We start from the raw sequence: 27,557 nt of genomic DNA, 5'->3' as shown, positions 1-27,557 counted from the left end.
ATGCATTACCTTAATATGTAGGTTTTTCTAGTTCCACACTGACCCGTAAATATCAAACAGTGTCCCTCTAATGCTTTGTGGAAAGCTTTTACCCGCAGACCAAGATTTCCCTTCATGCTTTCAGTAACTTTCGGACTACCTAGATCTTTATATCTTCCTTCGAGTGTGTTCCGAGTATTTAGTTCTGCAGTAAATGTGATGTCACGCAGACTTGCCAATGGCCGCTGTTTAAGATACTTCACTACACCTAGACTTATACTTTTTAAGATACTACGTCACAAGATGGCGATTTAAATGTTTTTTTTTTTCCAAGTGCACATTTTTTCGCGTATTTGACATAAATACTTCCTATCCATCATGCTTTCTATCATAATCAAGTAATTTTCTGCTGATTTGAGAATATTTCAAGGTGTAGTGAGGCACCTTAAAATCGGATGTGCATAAATTGGATTTAAATGACTGTTGGGAGTAACTGTTGAGAAAAAATGCAAGAGATTGATGATTTCGCAGTTTAGATTTGTTTTGGCAAATTTTTGCTAACCACCTAGCCATAATCAGCAGCTCTATAGTTTTTTAATGAACATGATTTCCCGTATTACGAGCCCGAGGCTTCTAGGCAACATTTATTTTACTACCTCGTACTCTGTTAATGGTTATTTTGGGACTTATGGTACTTCAACAAAGGTGACACCACTCCATTAAAAAGGGAAACTACTTTGTATGATTATGCCACCGCAAGTTAATCAAATTATTAACTTGAATATAAACTACACATGTTGTTTATTTTTTAATCAAGGTATAACGGTATTAAATTTGCCACATATTTTATAACTACAACACATTGAATATAAATGACTGGTCATTATTGTGGAAAGATTGCTGCAGAACTTCAGCTCTACAGGGAAGTTCGATTAACAGGCTTTAGCTTTTAGAATTACACAGTATATGTATCCAAGCAATCAGCAACCAGAAAAAAAATTAACCAGTGCTCTCATTTAAGATATTAAATTAATTAAAAATGAATAGTCCAAAAAATTAATTGATATTGAATTTAAGTCCAAATTTTACCCTGTGATAACTTTTTAAATAATGTTAATAGAACAAGGAACAACCCTTCACCAATTTTTTCTTTACATATTTTCAGAAGTAATCGCAAATTAGAAGTTACACTTATCTATTCTCACTCTGCAGCGACAAGATTTCTGATATTTATTAAACAGGCACGTAGCATCAGAAAAATCTTTAGTGCGCCAAAATGTGGGGGGTCGGGCAAAAAATTGAATTAACATCGAGTTGCCCCTCCCCACCTTTATGGGACCATGTAAAAATTGAATGGAAAATAATGAAATGAGCAGTAGAATTGAAGTTAAAACTAGACACTTGTTGCAAAAGCAACAAAAAGGTCTTCCGTTTTGATATACATGTATCAATTTAACTGTGAGACATTGCTTCTCTCACATAGAAAAAAAGTAGATATGATAATTATTGTGAATGATATATCCAGACGTTACTTACATGTAAAACAACGAAAATGAAAAAGAAATCAGTTTTTGAAGTACTTTCTGTGACGACCGGAAGCAACGCCGATCTAAACAAAAATGTTAACCATTTGTACAATCATAAATTAATCTTTCCTCAAGGTTTGGTTGTTCACGTCTCTGCCAAATCTAAGATCTCTTTGAAACAATATTTTTTGTCTCGGGACCGGAAACAGACAAACAGTAGTGATTAATAAAAACAAAAGCTGGTATTTCTCGTACATTTGCTAAGCGTACATCACTGTTTATCAGGCTAGATGAAACACCTGAGAAAGTCAGTTAAACTTGTTAAAAACATGATTTGTTTGAACCCTTCCAGTAAGAACCGGAAGTGACAGTTGGCAAAATTAGAGTCGTTAAACACATCCCCAATCAAATTTCTATCAATCATGAGAGCTTCGTGTCTCAATCACTTACAGTGACAAAAATCTCGCGGACATCAAATTTGTAAAAAGGAAAGCTACAGAGATATATTTGAGATATCTCACCGGAAGTAAAGTTTATTTGCTAATTTTACATTATATAGATAACATATGTAAGATTATATACTGATATTTCCATTTTATGTAAAATGAATAAAATATGAAAAAACCCCAAATTTTTGAAGTGCTTCCGGTGACGACCGGAAGTTACGCCGAAGATTACAATATAGTGTAAACACATGCACATACATACTTCTATCATCCCACAAAGTTTAATTGATCAAGTCGTCACCGTTTTTGAGATCTCTAGGAATCAAGGTTTTTTGTCTCGGGACAGGAAACGGACAAACGGAAGTGTTCGATAAAAATGAAAGAAAGTATTTCTTAACCATTACACAACAGGACTTAATTGGCTATCAATTTGTCTTACATTGTCAAACAAAAACAGTTAAACTCTTTACCAACTTCAATTGTTTGAACTCTTCCGGTGTGGACCGGAAGTGACGGTTCACAAAATGAGAGCGGTTAAACACATCTTCTATCAAATGTCTATCATCCATGTAAGTTTCGTGTCTTGGTCACTTACAGTTTATGAGATCTCGCTGTCATAATATTTGTTTTAAAAAGACTACCTGAGATATTTGAGATATCTCACCAGAAGCAATTTTTTTTGTTTATTAATCATCGGATAGATGACATATGAAAGCGTTTATACTTATATTTCAATTCTGTGTTAAACAAATAAAATGCGTAAAAACATGATTTTTGAAGTGCTTCCGGTGACGACCGGAAGTTACGCCGAACAAAACAAAATAATGTAAACACATGTACATACATAGGTCTATCATCCGACAAAGTTTGATTGTTCAAGTCGTCACCGTTTTTGAGATCTCTAAGAATCAAGGTTTTTTGTCTCGGGACAGGAAACGGACAAACGGAAGTGTTCGATGAAAATGAAAGTTAGTGTTTGTTAACCATTACACAACAGAACTTTATTGACTATGAATTTGTCTTACTTTGTCAAACAAAAACAGTAAATCTCTTAAACAACATGGATTGTTTGAACTCCTCCGGTGTGGACCGGAAGTGATGGTTCACAAAATAAAAACGGTTAAACACATCTTCTATCAAATGTCTATCATCCATGTAAGTTTCGTGTCTTGGTCACTTACATTTCATGAGATTTCGCTGTCATAATATTTGTTTTAAAAAGACTACCTGAGATATTTGAGATATCTCACCGGAAGTAATTTTTTTTTGTTTATTAATCATCGGATAGATGACATATGAAAGCGTTTATACTTATATTTCAATTCTATGTTAAACAAATAAAATGCGTAAAAACATGATTTTTGAAGTGCTTCCGGTGACGACCGGAAGTTACGACGAACAAAACAAAATAGTTTAAACACATCTACAACTATAGGTCTATCATCCCTCAAAGTTTGGATGTTCAAGTCTTTATCGTTTCTGAGATCTCATTGTCCATAGCTTTTTGTCGCGGGACAGGAAACGGACGACAGGAAGGGAATTTTGAAAAAATGAAAAAAATGCCTAGAGATATTTTCGTTCTCTATCAGTCCTATAAATTTCAAGAAAATCCATCCATGCATCTCTGAAAAATCAAGTTAAACTTTTAAAAAACTTGATTTGTTTGAACTCTTCCTGTGTGGACCGGAAGTGACGGTCGACCAAATAAAAACGGTTAAACACATCTTCTATCAAATGTCTATCATCCCTGTAAGTTTCGTGTTTTGATCACTTACAGTTTCTGAGATCTCGGGGTTCAAACATTTACTTTAAAAAAGGCTTTATGAGATATTTGAGATATCTCACCGGAAGTAGAATTTTTATGTTTATTAATCATCGGATAGATGACATATGTAAGCATTTATACTTATTTTTCAATTCTCCGAGAAATATATTAAATGCGTAAAAGCATAATTTTTGAAGAGCTTCCGGTGACGACCGGAAGTTACGACGAACAAAACAAAATAGTTTAAACACATCTACAACTATAAGTCTATCATCCCTCAAAGTTTGGATGTTCAAGTCTTTATCGTTTCTGAGATCTCATTGTCCATAGCTTTTTGTCGCGGGACAGGAAACGGACGACAGGAAGTGAATTTTGAAAAAATGAAAAAAACGCCTGGAGATATTATAATTTTCTGTCAGTCCTGAAAATTTCAAGAAAATCCATCCAGCCATCTCTGAGAAATCTTGTGGACAAAAAACGGACAAAAAAAAATAATAATAATAATAATAACTAGACTCTTGTTGCTATAGCAACAAAAAGGTCTTCCGTTCCTGATGTATAAATCTGTACAAAAAGTTCATTTCTCTTGTAAACAGAAAATGGATATAATGTATACTGTTAAGGAATTCCCAAGAAATAAAACAAAAAGACAAAACGTCATTTTTTTTAGTACTTTCTGTGACGACCGGAAGTTACGCCGGATCATACAAAACATAGTAAACATATCTTCATACATTGCCTTGTCTTTCCTCAAAGTTTGGATGTTCAAGTTTTTGTTAGTTATAATATCTCGTTGAGAAAAGGTTTTTATCTCGGCCCCGGAAACGAACGAACGGAAGTGATTAAGAAATTGTAAATACGTATTTTAGTACATTTACCTATGATGCGTTTTTGTTCATCACATTGAGTAAAATGTTAAAAAAATTCTAATGTTAAAAAAACAACTTTTATTGCTTAAACACTTCGAGTGAAAACCGTAAGTGACGTACGACCAAACAGAACCCGTTAAACACTTGTTTATTCAAATGTCCATTATCCATTCAAGATTTGTTATTGATCTCTCACAGTTTCTGAGATCTTGGGTGTAGTTTTTTTTAAAAAAAAGAAGGCTACCTGAGATATTTGAGATGTGTCACGGAAGTAGATCTTTTTTAGGTTTTTTTTACCATGTGTGGATGACCTCTTGTATTTTTATAACTAAAATGTTACTTCCATGCTAAATAACCAACATATTTTTAAAAAATCAGAATTTGGTGTACTTCCTGTGACGACCGGAAGTTACGCCGGATGAAACAAAATAGTGTTAACACATGTCCGTACACAGGTCTATAATCCTACAAAGTTTGGTTGTTGAAGTCGTTACCGTTTTTGAGATCTCGTCGATATAATTTTTTTTGTCTCGGGACAGGAAACGGACAAACGGAAGTGCTTAATAAAATTTAAATTTTTTATATCTTATTTTCCTACTTTACATTATCATTCATCGAAATAGCTAAAACTATCAAATAAAAACAGTTTAACAGATAAACAGTTTGATTTGTTTGAACTCTTCCGCTGTGGACCGGAAGTGACGGAAGACAAAATGAAACTGTTTAAACACATCTTCAATCAAATGTCTATGATTAGTGATAGTTTGGTGTCTTGATCACGTACAGTACCTGAGAACTTGCGGGTACAAAATATGTTTTAAAAAACTTCCTGAGATAATCGAGATATCTCACCGGAAGTAGAATTTTTTTGTTTATTTAACATTGTATAGATGACATATGTAAGGATCTATACTAATATCTTTATTCTATGGAAAATAAATTAAATACGTAAAAACAAAAAAATTTGAAGAGCTTCTGGTGACGACCGGAAGTTACGCCGAACAAAACAAAAATGTTTAAACACATCTACAACTATAGGTTTATCATCCCACAAAGTTTGGATGTTCAAGTCTTTACCGTTTCTGTGATCTCGTTGGTACAAGCTTTGTCAACGCGGGACAGGAAACGGACGACCGGAAACGATTTTTGACAAAATGAAAAAAAACGCCTCGAGATATTGTCATTCTCTTTCGTTCCAGAAAATTTCACATAAACCTATCCAGTCATCTCTGAGAAATCTTGTGGACAAAAACTGGGAAAAAAATAATAATAATAAAAAACCTTACAATCACTATAAGGTCTTCCGTTGGAAACGGAAGACCTTAATAAGAAACATTACAATCACTATAAGGTCTTCCGTTGGAAACGGAAGACCTTAATAAAACTTGCACTGTTCTTGGGTTAAGATCCTGCAATATGTATTTGTTTTTCAATGCTGCATTATACTTTTCTTAATGTGTTTAATTTTCCATAGATAATAAGTAAACGTGTTGTGTTATTCGTCTTTTCGGACAAAACATACAATAATCATCATAACCATCAACTTGATTTAAATTCTGGACTTAATTTTAACCGTGTGAAACATTGTGTCAGTCCTGTTCACCTCTTCAGGCAAGCCGAAAAGCAAGGTGTTTTAATCCAGGACATCAGCGATCGTGAATGTAATTTCTATTGTAGAGAAACTACAGTAGATATTAACCTGAAAACTAAGCCGCAAATGATCTGAAAACGAAGCAAAAAGATGACCAAATTTTGGATATCATAGAGTTTACCGTTATCTGTGTCCCAAATGGAATCTTATTTTCGAAAAATAAAGAATGATTTGTAATCGCGTTAACCAGTTTCTCCTTTGTTCACTATTTTTTATGCTTTAGGAGGAAACCAAGGCGATGAAGAATTCAGGACTTGTCTCGTACATGCTGATAACCTTCAGTGAAATTAGGTGTTAGATTTTGTGAATACTTCAGCAATATCTCGATGTATCTTTACATGTATGTACTACCGGAACACAATAAACTTTCATCGAATTTTTTTCAAAAGTAATCGCAATTTACCTTAGAGTTTAGACTTGCGTCTATTCCCACTCTATGTTCGTGACGACTGACGCCTCGTCAAGAACTAAACCATTTTTTATAAGGTTTATAATCTCTCGAACAAACTATTGTGCTGTATAAAGAACACAAACTTGTTCATAAGTCGTATTTGAAGACCCTCCACTGATAAAGTTTCAATTAGTCATCAGCACCAGCCACTGTTCTTGTGTTTAGATCCTACACTAGAATTTTTCAATGCTGCGTATTAAAGCTTTTCTCGTTGTGTTCAATTTTTCGATTGATGAATATGTCAACGTGTTTTGTTCTTGATTATGTTGTTCGTCGCCTTACGGACAAAGCATTTGTCACCCTAAATCATATTTATAATTAACCATCTGTAACGGACCTGAGTGCTTGATATGCACAAATATATATACGCAATCCTGCACGAGAATTACCCGTGGGTTTAATTCTACCAAATTACGAATTTCTCGTAATTATTGCTTCTTTCAAATTAACACAAGAATCACCTGTGTTTTGGACCCGTATTTAAGTTATTACTGAGGGTAATTAAATATAAGACTATTTAAAGTTTACGTAAATTTATTAAACGATGAAATAACAAGACGTATAATTATATAACTAATCAACAATACAATTACACCTACAATTAAAACACTGACAATCGGGAATTACCAAAATTGTACAGTGATACTAGCACAACCTTCGTGTGTACGTGAACTAAATAAAGGGGGGGGGGGGGGGCGCACTAAACGAGAATGACCTGATTAGTGTACAAATAAATATTACTAAAATCGAGAAATAATCTAGAATTACCAGACTATATCTCACTTAATTTTTAAAGCAAAACTTTACCAATTATTTACCACAATAAATCTAAATTTACACAAAAACTATTCCTACTGTAACAATATCATCAAATATCGACAATTCAGTTATTTAGAATAATAAAATTCCAAAGAATATTAACGTTTACTAATTATTTAATCGGTAAGACTTCAGAGATTAACCCTTTGTCTAACCGTAAATAAAATGAACTATGTCGTCTGTATCGAAATTAACCCAATACAAACTCCCTAATTATTAATAAATATCGTATAAACGAGATTAACCCGTAATACAACGATGAAATAATGAATAAATTACTCAAAATCCCCTAATTCTACCTAAAATAATCGAAGTAGTAAAAAAACACCCTCTAACCTCAATTGCTAAACCCCGAGTCCACCGGATAGAGTGATCTCCCCTATTTATACAAATACAGAGTCCCCCCGGTGACCCACGCGCTTCCCTAGGGATCACCGGCAGTGACCGGCAATAACAAAGACTAATATATAGAATATAATTCAACAATTAAATTAGGTGATTTACACAATATATGACAAATAAAATTATAGCAATTCATACAACAACAATTTAATACAGAAATCGCAATAAAACCTAGTGCACAAAAGTTATGATTTGCATCGGGCGTGATATACTGAAATTCAATAACACTAATGGCGGTATGTAAAAACAAAAAGATACAGGCTTGGAAAAATCATGAACACGTTTAAAGTAGAGATTGCCAATGAAAATAAAAGACCTGGAAGATTGAAATACAATCAAATTATCACGTTCATCTGATGCAGTAAGTAATAATAGTGCAAATTAAGATATCTCGCTGTAAAATACAAACGGTAAATAAGGGGAACATGTCAAAAAGCATTATAAAAATACAATTCTGCATTTGGTCACAATCGTCACACATCCTTACATCTGAAGACGCCAACTTAACCGCGATATTTCCACAGATTTTACAGATCTAACTTTAAAGGTATAAGTGGCGTATTTTTTCATCCTAAAAATATTTGATTCATTGATTTATTTAAATATGTTATATAAAGATATATCTTTGAAATAAATTACGCAGTTTATATCAATCGGGTTAAAAAGATATAGAAATTAATAAATAATTTTCACAATTATTTTCGCGTCCACAATAAATACAGCATTTGAATAAACCCCGCCTTAAATCGGCCACGTGAAACCACTCTCAGTCTATCACAACAATGGCGACGACGAGAAAGAATGGTATACCCGTAATACCATTAAGGTTGACAGATTTCGTAAAGAAAGAAAAAAGATTTAAACTTAAGTTTGATAACTTGTAGGGGTTTTGCTAGTCAGGTTCGTACGTGCTCCATGTGTTTACTTTATAAGTTATGAACCACAAGTGGATTTTCGTTTATAGAAATGTTTGAATAAAGAATTAATAAACGTTCTCAGTACATGCATTCCTCAGGAGAGGGGGTTTTCACTCATTTTACCGTGTCGTTGATGTTAAAATAGTGTTTCATCTTTATTGCACATAATTAGCAATTTATATCGTTCTACATTAATGAATAACGGAATTATAATGCTTCGGGTATCATCTGATTTAAGAATTATCTAATTTAGGACATGAAAAACGTGATTCTAATTTGTAAACAAACTGTTCTTCCATCGTGTTTTCAATAATAGGTTTTCCCGCACTCATGCGCAGCGGTGTTTTAAATGGCGGATCACATTAATATTCATAAGACGTGTAGCAAAGTTTAGAGACAAATAACTAAAGAAAGAACATGTTTTACGGGCCCAGAGTTTGTGAAAGGTCTAATCATAAGAAGAATGATGTATATTTTTACTCAAACTCATGTCAAAAATTTTACTCCAAATACGCCACATATACATTTAAAGCCCCTTTCACAATTTGCGCACGACCACTTTACACCACTTTGCGATCAAAATTGTTTCGCTTCGCACGAGCTCTCGCATCCGTTGCACGAGCCCTCGCCTTCGTTGCACGAGCTCTCGCATTCGTTGAATACGTTTTACTGGTCGCATCAAGTATCCTCTGAATAGTGGACATGTACACTATTCAGACGCGACCGAACGCGATTCAAATTATCGCAGTACAGCGCACGAACATTAGTACGAACGTTTTACAACGTTTTGTGTAATCGCAAGAGTGATACACGATTTATAAAGATCGTAAGATAAATCGCTGGTGTTTATGCGTCTGTTTTGCGACCATGAGACTGTTGCTCAACGTGTCTCATGTAATCTTGCAACGTTTTACTATCATTGCACGACTTAACAGCCTCAATATGCCATGCTTTGCTACTAGAATATATACATTTATTGCATGATGGTGAGTGAAATACATGTATCATGATTTATTTCCTCAAGAAAAATCATATTTCCCGAGGGCTTCGCCCGAGAAAAATTTGTTCTTTTCTGGGGAATAAATCTTCATATTCCCTGAACATTAATGCAATGAACGTTTTATTCTACCAAGCAACATATGATTACACAAAATACGTTGATTTCTAATAATGTTTGACTTTTCAACAGACGCAACATTAACGTCGTGATTGTTTGATTTCCCATGTAACTGTCTCACTTTTCTTTCATAAATCATTGATAGTTTAGTTGGTTCTGAGATATAAAGAGAATCATAATGATTTAATATGTTTGATGTAATCATATTTGTCTACATGGTATGCTAATATCGGCTTTTTCATTCTTATGACATCGCCCTGTCTCGTGACTTTCTAGACCAATCAGATATAATAGAATAATCATAATGAGGTGTAATAATAAATGCTGCTGCATATCTGTATCTTCTTGGGCGGCATCTTTTTTGTTTTCAACTAAATAACTCCCAAAAGGGATAGGTTGAATTGTGGAGTTTTTAGTAGAACAAGCCAAGGAAAAAAGGATTCTTCTTGTAAAGAATTGTTTACCGACAATTTACCGGTCCAATTTTCTATGTAAAACGTCAATGTTGACGTCAATATTGACGTCTACTGAATATGGGCGGTGTATATACCCCCTTTGACTCGCACGATCATTCGTACCATGGAACGCATAAACGCACGTCCAATCACATTGGCGCACGTTCAATCGTCCGATTACATACTGTGGTTTCATCAATATTCGTTGAATTACAATTTTCGTGGATTTCGTTGTTAACACGAAATTTAATGTTCATTGAAATGCAATATCTATTAACATTTTATGTTGATAAGGTCATTGGCCACGAAATTACATATCCTTGAAACAGTGACTTTCACTTTATCCACGAAAATTGATACCCTTGAATGTTATGAAACCACAGGAGTCTCTCGCGCGTTCCTATCGTGTTATCTTTCAACAGTTGCTTTCAATGTACAACAGGCGCATACAGACGCAAGATATATCGCAAGATTCAATGCGTTAACATCGCAAAACGCTTGCTTAGATCATGCAAAATTCGTACGAATACTTTTTTCATATGCGATTATTTCGGCAACAATTAACGATTCATATTTAATTTTTTCGGTCGTACGAATATTTGGTCGCTTCTGCTCGAGCGCCAATTGTGAAAGGGACCTGATCTTTTAATTCCTAAATATGGGCAAATTAAAGTACACTCTTAATGTTCACAGAAGGTGGGTGTATCAAAGCCAAAAGGGATAGGTTGAATTGTGAAGTTTTTAGTAGAACAAGCCAAGAAAAAAAGGATTCTTCTTGTAAAGAATTGTTTACCGACTCTGTCCAATTTTCTACGTAAAACGCCAATGTTGACGTCAATATTTCTCGGGGATCACCTTTTTGTCGGTACACTGACCTCTATATTTAGTTAAGAAACTAAACAAAAAAGCGTACGTCTAATAATATAAATGTATTAAATGCCAGAATATTTTTTGAATGTACAAATAAACACTGAAGTCAGATGCCACTTATTTCTAATACCGTGGTATCTATTTCGGTCATAAATATAGGACGATTGAAACAATAGCTAATAATGTCTTATGACCGACACTGGCTTATTCTATATGGTACGCGTCAACTTTAACTACCGTACTTATTTGCCTTTTTAAAACAAAAAAACATTCCTTATCTACTTCTGCACGAAACCTTTACCACATTTATAGAGCATTTTACATAAATAGAGATATTACAAGTAGTTACAGAATAGAGCGAGGGGAGAGGATACTTTTTCAAATTAAACATGATTTACGGACATTAATTTTTTTTTCATGCATCACAATGAATGAAGGATTGACGATGAAATCCCAATCAAATCTAAAATGACGTTATCCCAGAAAGTCAACACATCAGTACCTCCCTGGCCACTTTATTGATAAATTTGTTCTGACCTGGATGTCGGTGCACACATGATAGTAACATTGCCAGACAATTCCACCGAGACTATCTGCAGACAATGCTATTTGGACGCCACGACTTACATGTAATCTTAACCTATTTACGCAGTATTAAGGGATTTTGGTGCATATAGCGTCTCTTGCGCAAACTGCAAAAGGCTTATATGTACAGTCTTGTTAGTCGTCTGTTCAGATAAGAATCAAATAGAAAATGGCAGAGTATGGTAAAATCATCGTTCGCCAGAGAATCCTCACTCTTTTTATTTGTTGTCTTCTTGTCCGTAATTGTGAGTATATTTCGAAGTTAACTTTAACTTTTGTCCTTAAACACATGTAGTGATTAAATATACCCCTGCAAGTCTTCAGACTTACAAAGGTATTAATGCACCAGTTGGATTTATTACGCAGATTGTAAAGCAGGAACAGTTACCACCAAGTCAACCCTCACGGCGAGGATAGGATTTCATCCGACAGATTTTGAGTGCACATACACGGTAGATGCCGATGAAAACGTCCACGCAGGGGACATTTCCTGGCAGATAGAAAATACGACCGGGAGCGAGAACTTTGAAACATTGGCGGAGTTTTCTCCTCCAGACGCTCATGGAAAACACAACCAGTTTGCCAGCACAGCAACTGGTTCTGACTTTAAATCCCGATCTGTACTCTACGACGTGGTGAACAGTGGTGTGAACACGTTTACCGCGGTGTTTAGACTGAACGAAATAAGGTGTGAAGACGAAGGGAATTACAGATGCGTGGTCGGGTTCTCTACTTCATCGGGATCGTACACTAAATCTTCAAATGTTTCACTAATGGTTACAGGTAAGCAATTGTTTTGGGGTTTCATGCAGGGGAGGAGATTCCATCATCTGTTTTACTTGTTTTTTAAGGTATATATGATGTATAACTGGTATTTATTTCAGTTCCCGCTGAAAAACCGTATCGCGCACCGGTGCCTTTACCGGACGTTATCGAAGAAGGTACAAAGGTACAGTTTTCCTGTACAGCCAACGTAGGGAAGCCTCCAGGAAATATCAAATGGTGGCGCTTCAAACCCAACAAAGCCGTACCGGACCATCTAGGGGAGCTGAGTACTACACCTACAATGGTAGAAGACGTCTGTGTGTACAACCTGACCAGCTCAATATTAGCCTACACGATGTCCAGGAACGACGACCAATCCGTGTTTAGATGCTCGGTCAGCAATGACCTTGTAAAAGCCGACAAAGACTATGACAACCCACACGAGGACACCAAAACCATTCGTGTTCTCTGTAAGAGCTTTTTTAAAAAGGTTTTCCTGAATGATTTCAAAAATCATTCGAAAGTAGACGTAGAAAAATCAGTTAAAACACACATATTTATATATATTGTCTTAGTACCTGCTAATATGATTTATGCACCAACGACTCTCTGTGATTATCAAATAAGCAATTGGTGTTAAGGACTTTGTCATTCAATACTATTTAATACAATTTCTCTTTACACCAGATGTTTGTTGATTTCAGTGCACTAGAAAACAATTTCCATTTATGTTGCTAATAACAATTACGTTTGCCATACAGACAAAGTAGGTAGCCCCATCATTGAGGTGACCCCAAACAAAACTGAGTTTACCGCGGGCTCCTTTGTCATTCTGTCCTGTAACGCCAATGGCTACCCGAGTCCCCTGATTGACAATCACATCAACTATCTCCTCTGGACATTCACGCCCCATGGTAAAAGTGATGACGTCATTCTTATCTCCAACAATGGCCTCCTGAGTCTGGAGAACCTACAGCACAAGGATTCTGGAAGATACACCTGTACCGCTCACAATGGCTTCAATGGCAAAACCTTCAGCAGCAGCAACCACGTGGACCTCTCTATTCACCCAGGTAAAACAGAGAACCAAAGCAATGTATGCTAAGATATTCTAAGATTATATCTAGTGTCTTTTACAATGATTATATTACTTACGTATTACCATTGATTTCAACATTTCATACTTGGTATAATGCTTAAATATTTTCCCTCGCTATTCAACGTTATCCCTCCTCCAAAGCTTTTTTTGTTGTTGTGTTTTATTGATATAAGTTAAAGAGTTCTCAATAATAAAAAAAATTATTGGTATCTTGCATTAATTTATTTGTTAATGTGTGATATGCATACACTCAAACATTTTATAACACATGCAAATATACATTCAACTTTAATCTGAAACTCTTTTATTATGCAGGCATATTAAACTTCTTTGAATGTAAGTAGTAACCCACACTTTATTGTTTTGGACACCATTTTATGAATTGTGTTGAATGTATTTTTCTTATTCAGTAAGCAACCTTCGTTGTACTGGCCCTGTCATCTGTAACTCACCTGAGGTGAAGGCTCTATTAGGCTTTTCTTATCAAAATTCGTCCGATGTCTGCACATGGTCTGGTAACATGCATTTTTTCGATTTGCATGATTTATTCACAGTTAAAAGTTGAGAAAAACTTAAAAAACAGAATTGATGTAAAATTTCAGATCACTTTGCATTTAATTAAAAATGAGTTGAATTGTTTAAGGTACACTAGGAACCATTTTTAAATGAACCGTATCAGTCTAGCCCGTTTCGCTCAAGCTATTATAGCAGGTTATTCGATGTAGTTTCCAATAAATTTGTCCACTCGAAACGAGAAATGTATTCCATCATTGACCAATCATATCCTATATTTCAAATTTCGAACTCGCCTTAATAGGTGCTCAAAATGCTTCTTGATATAATTGAAATGTAGATTTACGTTTTTTCAAGTCATGAAACCGGACTGATGATGTCCTCCGAAAGAGGTGCAAGTCTAACATAGGAATGGATATAGAAAGACTACGAGAATTCAGTTTTCCAATGTAGATAAAAGTATATCATAATTAGAATACTTTCAGTGGTTACCTTTTTCAAAAAACATTTTATAATATTTACTCAAAATTATGTCTTGAATATGTTTCGAAAGATAAAAATTATAAAAGCACCAGCAGGATTCGAATTCATGACATACTGATTTTTAGTTATGTTCTAACTCATTATGCTGTGCTTCTTGATAAAAATGTTGGTTTTATTCTTTATTTTGATAGGAAGAACGTCACAATACCACCTTGAACTGTGACATCCATACTTATAATTGGCCATAATTTTACAATGCGAGTATTTTAGAATAAGTAAAATAAGTTTGTTCGAATTGTGATTTTGACCTCAAGCATATCTGTAAAAATTAGCATACAAACACTTATAGAAATGCATTTTCGTTGCAACATCTACGAACTACAAAAATGCGCAACAAGCATTAAGACTATAATCAGCTTTGTTTTGTTAGTCTCCCTTCTACTAAAGAGGATCTAAAAGGGAGGTAATTTCATCCAAAGAATAATTGAAGAGTAGATTTTTAAACATCTTATTTTCAAAAATAACATTGTTTAGAATCTTTTTCTGAAGCCGGGGCATCCAGGATAATAATATGGCCATGTAAGGGAAACAAACACGATTTCCTCTTTTTCTTACGGAAATCGATTGTAATTCATAGCTCTGTAGAAACTGACAGAACTGAAATACAATGTATATGCGCCCTGTTTATCGATTGGTGACACCATAATCAACCTTAGATAAATTACAGACTGCACGAAGTTATCATGGTGATATAAGACTTCAATTTCCATAGAAGAAAATTTTGCTTACTCAGTTTATTAATTTGTTAAAAAGATGTAAATATAAACAATGGTCTTTTATAGGAGATATGAAGGTAGCGACATTGCAGAAAACATTGCATAATTTGCTCACGCGGATTATTTATTTTCGGGAATGTCGCTATCGTAATATCCCGAATGAATTACCAAAGAAAGCATTTTGTTTCTAGCTTCTTGTTTTTCAACATGCGTAACTTCGCCCAAATTGTATCTATCTGTTTCACCTCTTCAAGACTAAAAGCAGGGCTTTTTTAACGTATCAATCAAGAACGCTAGCGATTGTGAAAAATTACAGATTAAACTACTAGTATTTAACAATCCTTCAGGAGTTGTAAAGTATTTCTATTGTTGGGAAACTGCAGTAGATATTGATCTGACGATGAAGCCAAAAAATCAAGAGTTAAAAATATTGGATATCTTAGAGTACAATGTTATCTGTCCCTACTGTCCGATTTTCGAAACATAAAAAAACCTAGTATTCGTTTGTACTTATTTGTCCTTTTGTATTTGTCATGCTTTAGGATAAACCACAGCAAAGAGGAATTCAAAACTTGTCCCATACATACCGATAACCTTAGATGTAATTCTGTGTTCGATTAAGTAATTATTCCCAGAATATCTGGATGTATCATGGTATGTATTGCAGGAAATGACGCTAAAATACTTCCTAAATATACATGGTTAACGTTGAGATAAGTGCTGAAATGTCGGTCATTGGTGTTTTGGTAGAGATATTGTTAATTCCAATAACTAAAGAGTTTAGGTAAAATGCTAAAAATTTGTTGATAATATAAGTTTCAACTGGACTTTTAAGAACATTACATATTGTTTATTTATTTTTTTTATTTTCCATGCAATGCAACCAACATTTTGTTCGAAATTTAAGTATAATCTTACGATTAAAAAAGCAAATAGAAACTTTTTGGTTCACAATGTTATTTTTCTTTTTCAGTATTAGTCTGAGGACGAAAAACTGGATCTTTGAATCTCTCGAAAATAAGATCATAATTTGAAGAATCTGCAATATATTATGTATTGGCTGATCTTGGTTAGCGTTTCTTTTATACAATTGCAAAAACTTATTGCTTCAGTTGTCATGGTATCATACATGAACTACAATCCAAAAATATAGTGACGAATTTCCAATTTTTGTTGTTTTCAAATTTTTAGAACTGCACAACTCTAATAGGATCATCAATGAAGAATGGACGTCGATTCAGTGTAGACAGCTTTCCTTACATCTGTGGTCAAAAAGTCCATGATTTTTTTTTTTTGCGAAATCATAAGAACACCTTGAATACAATGCACTCGGGGTGTCTGCATACTTATACACTATAATATGGAAGATCTCTGAAAAATTTGAGTAAACTCAAGTGACCTATTGCTATCCGTTTTCGTCCGGCGTCGTGCGTTAATTATTTTACATTTTTAACTTCTTCTAAAAACTACAAGGCTGATTGTTACCATTTTTTGTGTGAGGAATCTCTATGGTAAGAGGAATCTAAATTGTGAAATCCATGGCTCTATCACCTCAGGGGCGCCACATGTGGGGCCAAATACGCAGAAAAAAGCCAAATTTTCAAAAAAACTTCTTCTCTACTCCCACACATGTGAGGAAAAAACTGATTACATAGTTATGATGTCCATGAAGTCATCTACCAAAATTGTGAAATTCATGGCCCCTGGATCAGGGGTTCTGGGTCTAGGGCGGGGCCAATATGGCCATTTAGTATAAATGTATTAAATCTTTTAAATTCTTTTTCTCTACTCCCATATATATTTATTAAAAACTACATGCATGATTATGATGTCCATGAAGTCCTCTACCTAAATTGTGAAATTCATGACCACTGGGTCAGGGATTCAGGCTCTAGGGTGGGGCCAATATGGCAATATGTTTCAAATCTTCTTCTCTACTCCCATATATATTTGTTAAAAACTAAATGCCTGGTTATTATGTCCATGAAGCCCTCTACCAAAATTGTGATATTCATGACACCTTTGTTAGGGGTTCAGGCTCTACAGTGGGGCCAATATGGCCAAATAGTAAAAATGTTTTTAATCTTAAAAACTCTTATTCTCTACTCCCACATACGTGGGCAAAATACTGAACACATGGTTATGATTTCCACTAGCTCTTCTACCTAAATTGTGAAATTAAGAGCCCTTGGGCCAGGGGTTCAGGACATGAGGGGGGGGGGAGGCAATATAGTATTAATGCATATAATGTTTAAAGTTTCTCTTCTCTATTCTCACACATCTGTATGTTTACCAGGGAGTCCTCCACTGAAATGTTAATTTTCATGTCCCCTAGAGTATGGGTTTTGACTCTAGGGCAAGGCCAAAATGGATGTATAGGTGACAAAATTATAGGTTTCACAGTTCTTTTCGAAAAATTTCAGGCAGGGAGGTGGTCGTCATTACAAATTTATAATTTTTCTACTCCAGAATGAAACCTTATTAATTAAATACATATATGAGACTCCTCGACAAGTTTTTGTATGGGTTATATGCTACTCGGGTGACCGTTAAGACCAATTGGCCTCTTGTTTGATTACCTTTCCCTACGATCTCGATACATAAATGAAATTCATTCTATCTGCCTTTTTCAGATAAGTTTTTGTTAAACAATAAAAGTAAATTAATTACTAAAATGGTACTCTATTTTTACTTAGGTTCTGGCGATCGATATTCATGTTAATTGTATTTGTGATAAAACATTCCCTATTTTCTTGTAGAGAATAAAAATCTGGTTTGCATAAAAAAGATAAACTGTTTCTTGATAAAACAATTTTGTTTACAATATATTTTGTCCTTTAGCTACAAATACCCATATTCTAGACGGAGAACAAGATCTTGAACGTCTCTGATATTGTTAGTCGACAACAATGAATGCAATGGTTAACTTCAGTGTATGCGGTTTTTCTTAAAGTGTTTTATATCTGATAAGCCTTTTATATTATAGACCTTTTTTTTTTTTATTTTGCATCCATGTACGAATAATATATGAGGAATAAGGATTCCTCATATATTATTCGTACATGGATGCAAAATAAAGCATTAGAGTATTATGACGTGATAATTTCGGCCGGGGCGTGATCAAATCCAATAAAACCCGAAGGGCTTTATGATAGATTTGATCACGCCCCGACCGAAATTATCAACGTCTAATATTTAAAGTATGATTCCTTATTACTTATTTATAGAAACTTTTAAGCCACCGTACGATTAAGTATTGAAATAAAAATAAGCAAACCCCGCTGGCGCCTCAATTTGGCGTCATTTGAAGTTATTGGTTATATAGTATAGTACAAAATCGATACTTAGTGCTATCATAGGCTAAAACACTTGAAAATATAAATATAAGAAATTTAACGTTACTTGAAACCACGAACACACGCATTTGTAAATTATTGTGATGTCACCAAGACTTGTTGAACATCAATTGATTGTCCATTTAGGTTCATTTTCCTTTATATCATGATGATTATATCGTATTGATATGTTCATCAGCGTGTGCAGAAACCGAAATGCAAAAATATACTGTTGTTTCATTAATATTAATGTAAATTAATTTTCTTTTGTTTGGTAAAAATGACAGTTTTAAGGATGCATACGGTCGAGGCATACGATAAAATGCAAAGTCTCTATGTATAGTCTGTCCCAAGATATTTATGCTGCACATTTGGACGATTTTTAAATAATAATACACAAACCTGTGAAAGAAGTGCAATTAAAATCGATGAAAGGGAAAATTTCCAAGATAACTTCATTAACACATTATCATTTTTCCCTCGTAAAAATTCACAGGAACGAAAACAGATTTCCTACAGAGATTTATAAAAGTGAATATTCATTTGACATCTTTTCTCCATTCGGAAGTACTCGGGACACCGCGCAATTTTCAACGTTATTATCCGGGCGTCTTCATCTACCTGGCAATGGGAAATCCCTGTAAACTTGTTATTTTTAGCCTTGTATTGATACCCGACAAGCTAGAGGGGGCGTGTCAAAAGGGGAACTCTTGGGATTTTTTTTATATTATTGAATGAACATCGTCTTAAACAAGAGTTATTTATAACTTTCGATTAATTCAAGAAAAAATGCGGCAAAAATATCTTTGGTCAGACTAAGGTGATGAATTAAATATATTTATTTTATTTTAAAAATCGTCAAACCTTGGAACCACAATTTTATGTTTTTATTATGTATTGCAGATATTCATTCAGTCTTTGTTAACTTTTAGAAACCTTACCATTTTCAAAATAAATTTAATGTTGACGTTCCTATCTTTGTTTTCTTTTCCATGATACAAGGTCTCCATTGAATTAACATTGATTGATTAGTATTAATATAATTTTGTTTCAGTATTATTATACTGGTAAGATAAGGTAGATATAAAAAGATATTTTACATTATTATACTTTCATGTTAAATACTGAAATCTGAATGGTTTAATTAGACGCAGTTGATAATACGTTCTATTACCCTCAGCGTTAGCAACACAATTAGCAACGGGTAAGACAACGAATTGTTACATGCGCGTAAATTATGCGCGTACGGTTCGCCGTGGAATTCACGTCATTTCTATATAAACGCAGTAAAAAATCTCCAAAATTAAGACATTCAGTATAATAAAATAAATAGTGCCTGTTTGGGAGGATAACAGTTGAAATTGACACCCCTCGAAAACCATTGTCAACCTCCGCATCGCGTCGGTTGACAATAGTTTCCTCGGGGTGTCAATTTCAACTGTTACCCTCCCAAGCAGGCACTATTTTTATAATGTACTTGCTATTAATTAACTATATTTACATTATCCAGTGTCTTTGCCTGTGATAACACTACGTATCGATTTTTTACTATAAAACTCATAATACAAATGATGCCAAATTGAGGCGGCAGCGGGGTTTGCTTATTTATATTGAAATATTTAATCGTACGATGGCCTAAAATTATATAAATATAAGTAATAAGAAATCATTCTTTGAATTAGGAGGTGGTAATTTCGGTCTGGGCGTGATCAAATTTATCATTAAGCCCTTCAAAGAATTATTCCTTATATAAACACCATTATGTTGAAATACAAAATGAGTATGTAAAAACACTGTGCTATAATGATTATCTGACGCATAATAAGTGAACAGATGTTAAAGGTATTTTCGATAGTGGTTTTGTTTCATTAATTGCCAACATTTACCATATTTTTAAGAACAGAGACTCATTTAAGCCAAATGATAACAGATCAATCAAATTTTGAAGTGAAATGATCACAAACAAACCTCATTTTTATTTACAAATAATGTTTTTTTAGTAAAAATATAACGTATCAATTAAAGCAAAAACAATAATCACAGAAAAAGAAATATCCTTTAAAAAGGAAATAATGATTTTTTCCCATATTTTCTATAATATTTTTTTAATAATTTCTAATTAAATGCCATATGGAATTCGTAAGAAACACATTTATAATTACAAAATCATATTTAACTTAGATCTTATAGTAACATTCTTATCTCAATCATCTTCATGTTGAAGTCAATAAATCGTACAATATACAAAAATTTAACAGAGAAGTACCCCTTCAAATCCACACAAAGATCTATACGACATACAATATGGTCGTTGTACATTGAATAACATATACAAAAAAAAATAAAGCGATGCAGAGCGACAGGATATCACATTGAAGAATGACGTCACTTGGGCATTAAAACGGCTTACGGAGGTCCAATTTTGTGCACCTGTGAGAGAATGGAGCACATTAATGATGCAATAGTTTTAGTGTGTCTTTGTTCATGAGAACACTGTCGTGCGATCATAATCTTGTTGTTCTTTTAGGGGCTTTGTTCGGAAGATACTTACTTTAAGAAACGTGTACATATATGTTTAGGGATCAATATTTGCCAGGTTTTGATTCAAAGGGCGGTTAAGCATTGGCACATAATAAAAGGGGTATAAGAAGAACGATTGTTGATCTCATTTGAGTATATCAATAACCTATTTATTGGCAAAGGCAATTAAAATGCTTGAAGGTTGCTTTAAAGACAGATGTTATTTGTTTATTATCAAATAATTTATAATAATAACGTATGTTACACAGATTTCAAGGCAGAACGGGCTTTTCATTCTCCCTGATTGATATCCTGTCAACTATGTCCTCTAAGTCGCTCATAAAGGAATGTGATTTTCTCTTTTTGTAGTGAAATGATGTTCCCTTTTGTTGTAATTAGCAAGTCTCGTTTGTCCTTGTTGATAAGCACTATCAGACCAGTAAAGACTAGCTGCAATAATGTAGCCCTCACCTCGTTCTTTGGGCGGGGCTACAACTCCATAGGATCTCCGTAATGTTGCAAATGCAAGAGTGATTCACCCCGGTAACGACTCAGTTTCACCTGTCATTTCAAAGACAGTACATATTGTTAGCTCACCTGAGCTGAAAGATCAAGTTAGCTTTTCTTATCACATTTAGTCTGTTTATCGTCTGTCTGTCCTTCTGTCTGTCTATTGTCTGCCCATAAACTTTTCACATTTTCAACATCTGCTCAAAAACTTAGTCTACCTTAGGTCACGCCCTTTTCAAGGGGGAGATAATAAGGAATTATTTTAAAGATTTGAGCAATTTTCTCAAATCTTCTCAAGAACCATTTGGAAAGAAAAGCTGAAACTCGTGTTAAGCATCCTCAGGTAGTGTAGATTCAAAGTTGTGAAGATAATGACCCCAAAGGTAGGATGGGACCACAACGGGCCCCATTAGCGGGGAGTGAAGTGGACCAAAAGCCCTTGGCTAGCGAATATGTTTGTGCTAATGAAATTGCTTTAGTAGTTAATCAATGTTTAGTTCTTTGCATGTTTAGATGATTTTGATCTTTAACTATATGCTTCAAAATATTGCACTTGTACCGCATTGTAGCTTATGTACTTGTGTTTACAAGAACTAATTTCATAACAGAGCTTTCCTAAATAAGACTTTACCAATTCTTCAGAACACAAAAACCATTGTTGTTGTTCTGTTTGTAACAACTTTAAAATTACTCCATCAACTACCTGATCTGATTTATTACTAGTATTTTGCCCGAATATCCTTGCGAATAATGGATCATTGAATATGTACCTAAATCACCACAAATTTATAACAAATGTCAGACGCGTAGCATCGGGGGATGGGAGGGGGGAGGGGCAGGGGGGCACTTTTTTGTGCAGAAATAAACAGTGAAATTGTAGTGGAAAGTATACCTCCCCCTCCACGGATAAGGATTTTATGGAATTTTGGATTTTGGAAAGTAACCTCCCCCCCCCCTTTTTTTGCTTTTTGTTTTTGCTTGACAAGATTTTTTGGATGAGTCTGCCCCCCCCCCCCCCCCCCCCCCACACACACACACACACACTTCAAAAACGACGCTACGTGCCTGAATGTTTAGTCGAAATCCACGCCTGTATTGTGAATAAGCCTGCAACTGAAATAAAATCTTAACACAAGGAAACCTCAAAGGATATTGATCTGATAACCAAAGCAAGGTTATCAGAGATTAGATATAAAGTGTGGTGCTATTTCAAATAAGAATTATTTTCTTTTCCACGTCACCTTGAATTTCGAACAATCTGTTCATATCAACGATATCGTACTTGTTGGTTATCATTTTTTTTATGTCGTAGGATGAAACCGTTGTAAAAACGACTTTAAGACATGATGCAGATGGTGCAGATGACCTTATGGTACACCTGAGGTGTTACGATAGGTGACGGAATATGTGTGTCAGGGAGATATTTAAAACATTTTCTTCTATTTGCTTATAAACAGAATCTGAATATATGGCCATCGCTACTCCGATAGAAAAACTACCCTACTAAATCCTTCTTTTTTAACTGCGATACTGGAAATGTTACTGAGAAGTACTTAATTTGTGTCAATGGCCTTTTCAAGAAAATGTGCCTCTCGTTTGGGACAATCAACTTCTACGTTTACATAAGGGCATCGGATTTTATAATCAAATAATTAGGTTTTTAAAATAATGTTACTTAATTATCTATGTAAATAGAAATGCTCATTTTTACATTTTTCTCGCGATTATATCAATTATGTTAGAAAGAGTAACTATGAAAATATGGAAAATACTTTATAATTGGTGATTTCAAGTAAGAATTGCTAAAAGCACATTCAGTTGCGACCAAAGAAAAACCAGTAATAAATCATATATCTTGGTGCAAATGGATTAGAAAACTTACATTTTAAAAGAGAACAAAAGAGGATTTAATCTGACATTTTAAATCACTATTTAAAAAAATCATAATTCGTGATTATTTATGTGTACATTTTTACGGCATTGATTGTTTCAGATAAAAATGACGTGACAAATATAGTTAATAAATTTTGAAGTTATTAATTGAACAGAATAATAAACATACCATGTTATTTTGTCAAAGACAATAAAAAATGTCATTTTTAAGGAAAATCTACAATATATTATCGTGTTCAAAAAGCAACTTTGTACAAAATCAAAGTATTAGGTCCAGAAAGCGGATAAAATCACAAAAATACAAGTATTGAAAACCGTTTGAGATAATCAGATGGAATCTTGGAGCAGATAGGGGAGTAAGCACAATGCTCAAATAGGATAAAAATTCAATAAAAAGCCTTTTTAATTTGTCTGTCGAGTTTAACAGACAGAAGAAGCCGATCTAACCGGAATATATTGTACAACCCATTCTCCGAGCAATGAGCGGCCAACGCGCTAACCATTGAGGCAAGTCTACTATTGACAAGTTGGTTTTGACATATATCTGCACATTTATCAGACGAGATAGGGAAATGTCATTCTCAAATAGAGGCCATCATGACATGATTATCTGTGCCTCAAATCGGAGCTACATTGCCTGTGGTTGCTCTATCCCTGATTTCTCAGTGAAACGCTCCTTTTCTGTCTTTATCTAATATTCTGGCGTGGTTATTATGAGGATTGTTTGACTATGTACAATAAATGGTCTTTAAGTTGACCATATGCCATATTTGATCTTTGGATGATTCTTTAAAAGCACGACTTTCCTGAAACTTATTTCGAGGAATTGTCATGTTGTAAATATTGTATTTAATGCCAACCAGTAGATTCAACATTTACATGACAGAACGGGCAACTAGGATTCGAACGATCACAAAGTAAAGATAAACTCAGACTGATTAACATTTTTATGTAAAAAATATATAATGATGCTGTTGCTATGATTTATAATTTTTATCCGGTTAGATCGAGAAGATAAATCTAAATTGATACAAATAACGTATAAACAAATAGTCTAAGAGCTACATCATTAACCTGAAGAACATTAGCTATAACTTTGATCAAAATAGCTTTATAGAGTCATATACATACTAGATGAAAATATAATCAGGGCAATTATAAAGTTCAAAACGAACGAGGCCATCATTGGGAGTAGGGATGACCACATGGGTCAAACTTTACAGACAAAAAGATTTAGAACTTGATTATTTTTATTTCTAAATTTTCATGATGTTCCCCAGGGGTCCTTTACTATACATCAGGTGAACAAATATGACACAAGAACAAGAATATATATGGTATAGGGGTGGGGTTCTTAACCGTTTTCAAGATATTCGGGCACTTCCTGTTTGTGGGGGGTCAGGACCACCCCCCGGGCCCATGACCTACATACCATTTGATTTCCCTTAACACAAGGAACAAGAATATATATGGTTTAGGGGTAGGGTTCTTAACCATTTTCAAGTTATTTGCGCACTTCTTGTTTAAAGGGGGGGGGGGGGGGTGTCAGGACCACCCCCAGGGCCCATGACATACATACCATTGCTCAGATGTTTATTATATTTTAAAGGAATATGATTTAATTAATTTTAACCTCACCGAAAGATCACCATTTCATAATTACACAACATTCATAAAGAAAAGCCAGTTGAATTCAAGAAACAAACAAGGTTTGGGGGGAAATATTTTCATATGCGGAAGGTTATTTAGTCGAAAATGACAGAAACAAGCAATTTTATGAATTTTCAATATACTTTTCTTTTTATTATACGTAATTCATTATTCACATTTTTAACATTCGATAGGTTTGTGACATGTTCTGCAGGTCTTGTTTGACTTGTACAAAACTAATTTTTTTTTGAGAGTGTGATAGACTTTAGGCATAAAATAATGCAAATACAAAGAAAATGTCTGAATTTTTTCAAGCCAAATTTTGCGAAAATTTTAGCTTTGAAGCCATATATCTAAAATTTGACATCAATGCCCCCATGTTTTATTATGTCAAAGTGATACTGAATACATATCTAGGCAAACTAGATTAATCTTATAAAATTCTTGATATTCAAAATGTTTTTGTTTCAAATCAAATTGTAAATATTATAGAAATTGTCTATTTTAAGTGCAAAAATGTCACACAAAAATTTATGCAGCTTCGTACAATTTTTTTGTAATCCCTCTATTCAGTGTTATCATTGTGAATAATTAAAAACAATACTTCAAGAAGAAAGAATGCCTAATCAAAAATACTGACAACAAATCCTAATCAGGCTGAAATCGCATTTTAGGTGCCAAAAGGTCAAATTAAATTGGTCATTACTCAGAGGGATGAACACTGACAACCCATTATCTTTGTATTTTTAAGTGTGTTTTGTCTACAAATTTCAATGATATACTTCTCAAGAAATTCTTGATACAAGAACATTGAGGTGTGGGATACCTTAAGACAAGGAACAAGAATATATATGGTTTAGGGGTCAGGATTCTAACAGTTTCTGAGATATATGGTCATTTCCAATTCCTGGGGGATGAGGATGACCCCAGAGGTCAGATCTTATAAACCCTATATATTGCCTGTAACAGTCATTATATGATTCTTAAAACCCTATCCCTATATTATTATTTTTGTCCGTTTTCCAGTTATAACCATTTACAATAGTCTACGATTTTCCCCATAAGGTTCAATGTTAGACCCCACGACCTTTTGACCCCAAAGAAAAGTGGTTGGCCAACCCCAAATGAGAATCAAAGTACTGAAGAACTGATGGGAGTTGATTTTGTCGATATTTATTTATTTTAAAATGAATGATATGTTATTTTGCATGACAAGTACATGTAGTTTCTAATTTGAATTATGCACATTTTAATAATATGAATTTTTGGACTTTTTCGACAAGAATGTCGAGAAACCCCCATATGAATCATGTTAAATAATATTTAAAGATAAAAATTAATTTAATCAAATTCTGTATCAGTAATAGAAATCTTTCTCGAAAATTGTATGGATCCAAGCAATACTGAACCTTAGTCTTGCTTAACCAAACGCTCGGCTAACAACGTAAATCTGCGACGAGGATTTACGGAGACAACCGAGCGTCGAGTTGAACGAGACTAAATTGAACTCTGGCGTAGGAATACATACGACTACAAAAATATTTAAATAGTTCGTACCATTTTAAATCTGGCTGTTTTCAAGGTATTTATAAATACGTTTCCTTGAAAAACAATGCTTTAGCATACATAACATCGAATTTATCAATTATTTTCAAGAACTAAGTCTTGTCAGCAGCAATGATTTGTGCTGAGGTCCAAACACTGTTTCACTTTCGGTTTGTCTGAGTAACTGCATAGGAGAGTTGATTAAAATCAACTCCCAAAAATGAAACCAGCGTGCACATTTAGATATGCAGGCCCATCGTATCCTAGAGTTTTGTACAATTTTGTTCAGCGATCTCTGAGAAACGCGACGAACAAGTTCAGAGCTGGAAAGAAGAAAAAAAAGAAGAAGAACTGTACAAAAACAATAAGTCTCCAAACTTTGTTTAGGAGACTTAATTATGTGAAAAACTTGCTTAAGTACTTGTTAAAAGATAGCGTAGAATTTTCTCCACGTATTCTTTTGTTGAAGATTGAGTCTTCTCTGTTGTTGAGTTGATCCTCGTTTCAACCTTTTAGAGTAAAACTATATTGTGACGCTTTAATACCATAATGATACAAATTGAAGCATTACATTTCTTAGAAAAAAAATATTTTTACAGATTTCCCCCATATATTC

The 27,557-nt window shown here is 34.1% G+C and overlaps 1 protein-coding gene across 2 annotated transcripts; it reads left to right on the top strand.

Moving 5' to 3' along the window:
* Positions 1-11,938: 11,938 nt before the first annotated feature.
* On the top strand, positions 11,939-15,323 carry LOC128155996 (hemicentin-2-like). 2 transcript variants are annotated; one of them, XR_008239666.1, is made up of 5 exons: positions 11,939-12,097; positions 12,219-12,635; positions 12,737-13,087; positions 13,379-14,688; positions 14,904-15,322. XR_008239666.1 is itself a non-coding variant. In XM_052817946.1 (4 exons), exons 1-4 carry the CDS (start codon positions 12,022-12,024, stop codon positions 13,720-13,722), a joined length of 1,188 nt encoding a protein of 395 aa, XP_052673906.1. In that variant the 5' UTR covers positions 11,939-12,021; the 3' UTR covers positions 13,723-15,323. The 2 variants fall into 2 exon arrangements, 1 of the variants encoding a protein (XP_052673906.1); XM_052817946.1 differs by having other exon boundaries at positions 13,379-15,323.
* Positions 15,324-27,557: the final 12,234 nt, after the last annotated feature.

This window comes from Crassostrea angulata, chromosome 7 (genome assembly GCF_025612915.1).
Source record: "Crassostrea angulata isolate pt1a10 chromosome 7, ASM2561291v2, whole genome shotgun sequence".
NCBI lineage: Eukaryota > Metazoa > Mollusca > Bivalvia > Ostreida > Ostreidae > Magallana > Magallana angulata.
The sequence above is the reverse complement of the archived record's forward strand: the minus strand, read 5'-3'. Positions and strand labels throughout refer to the sequence as shown.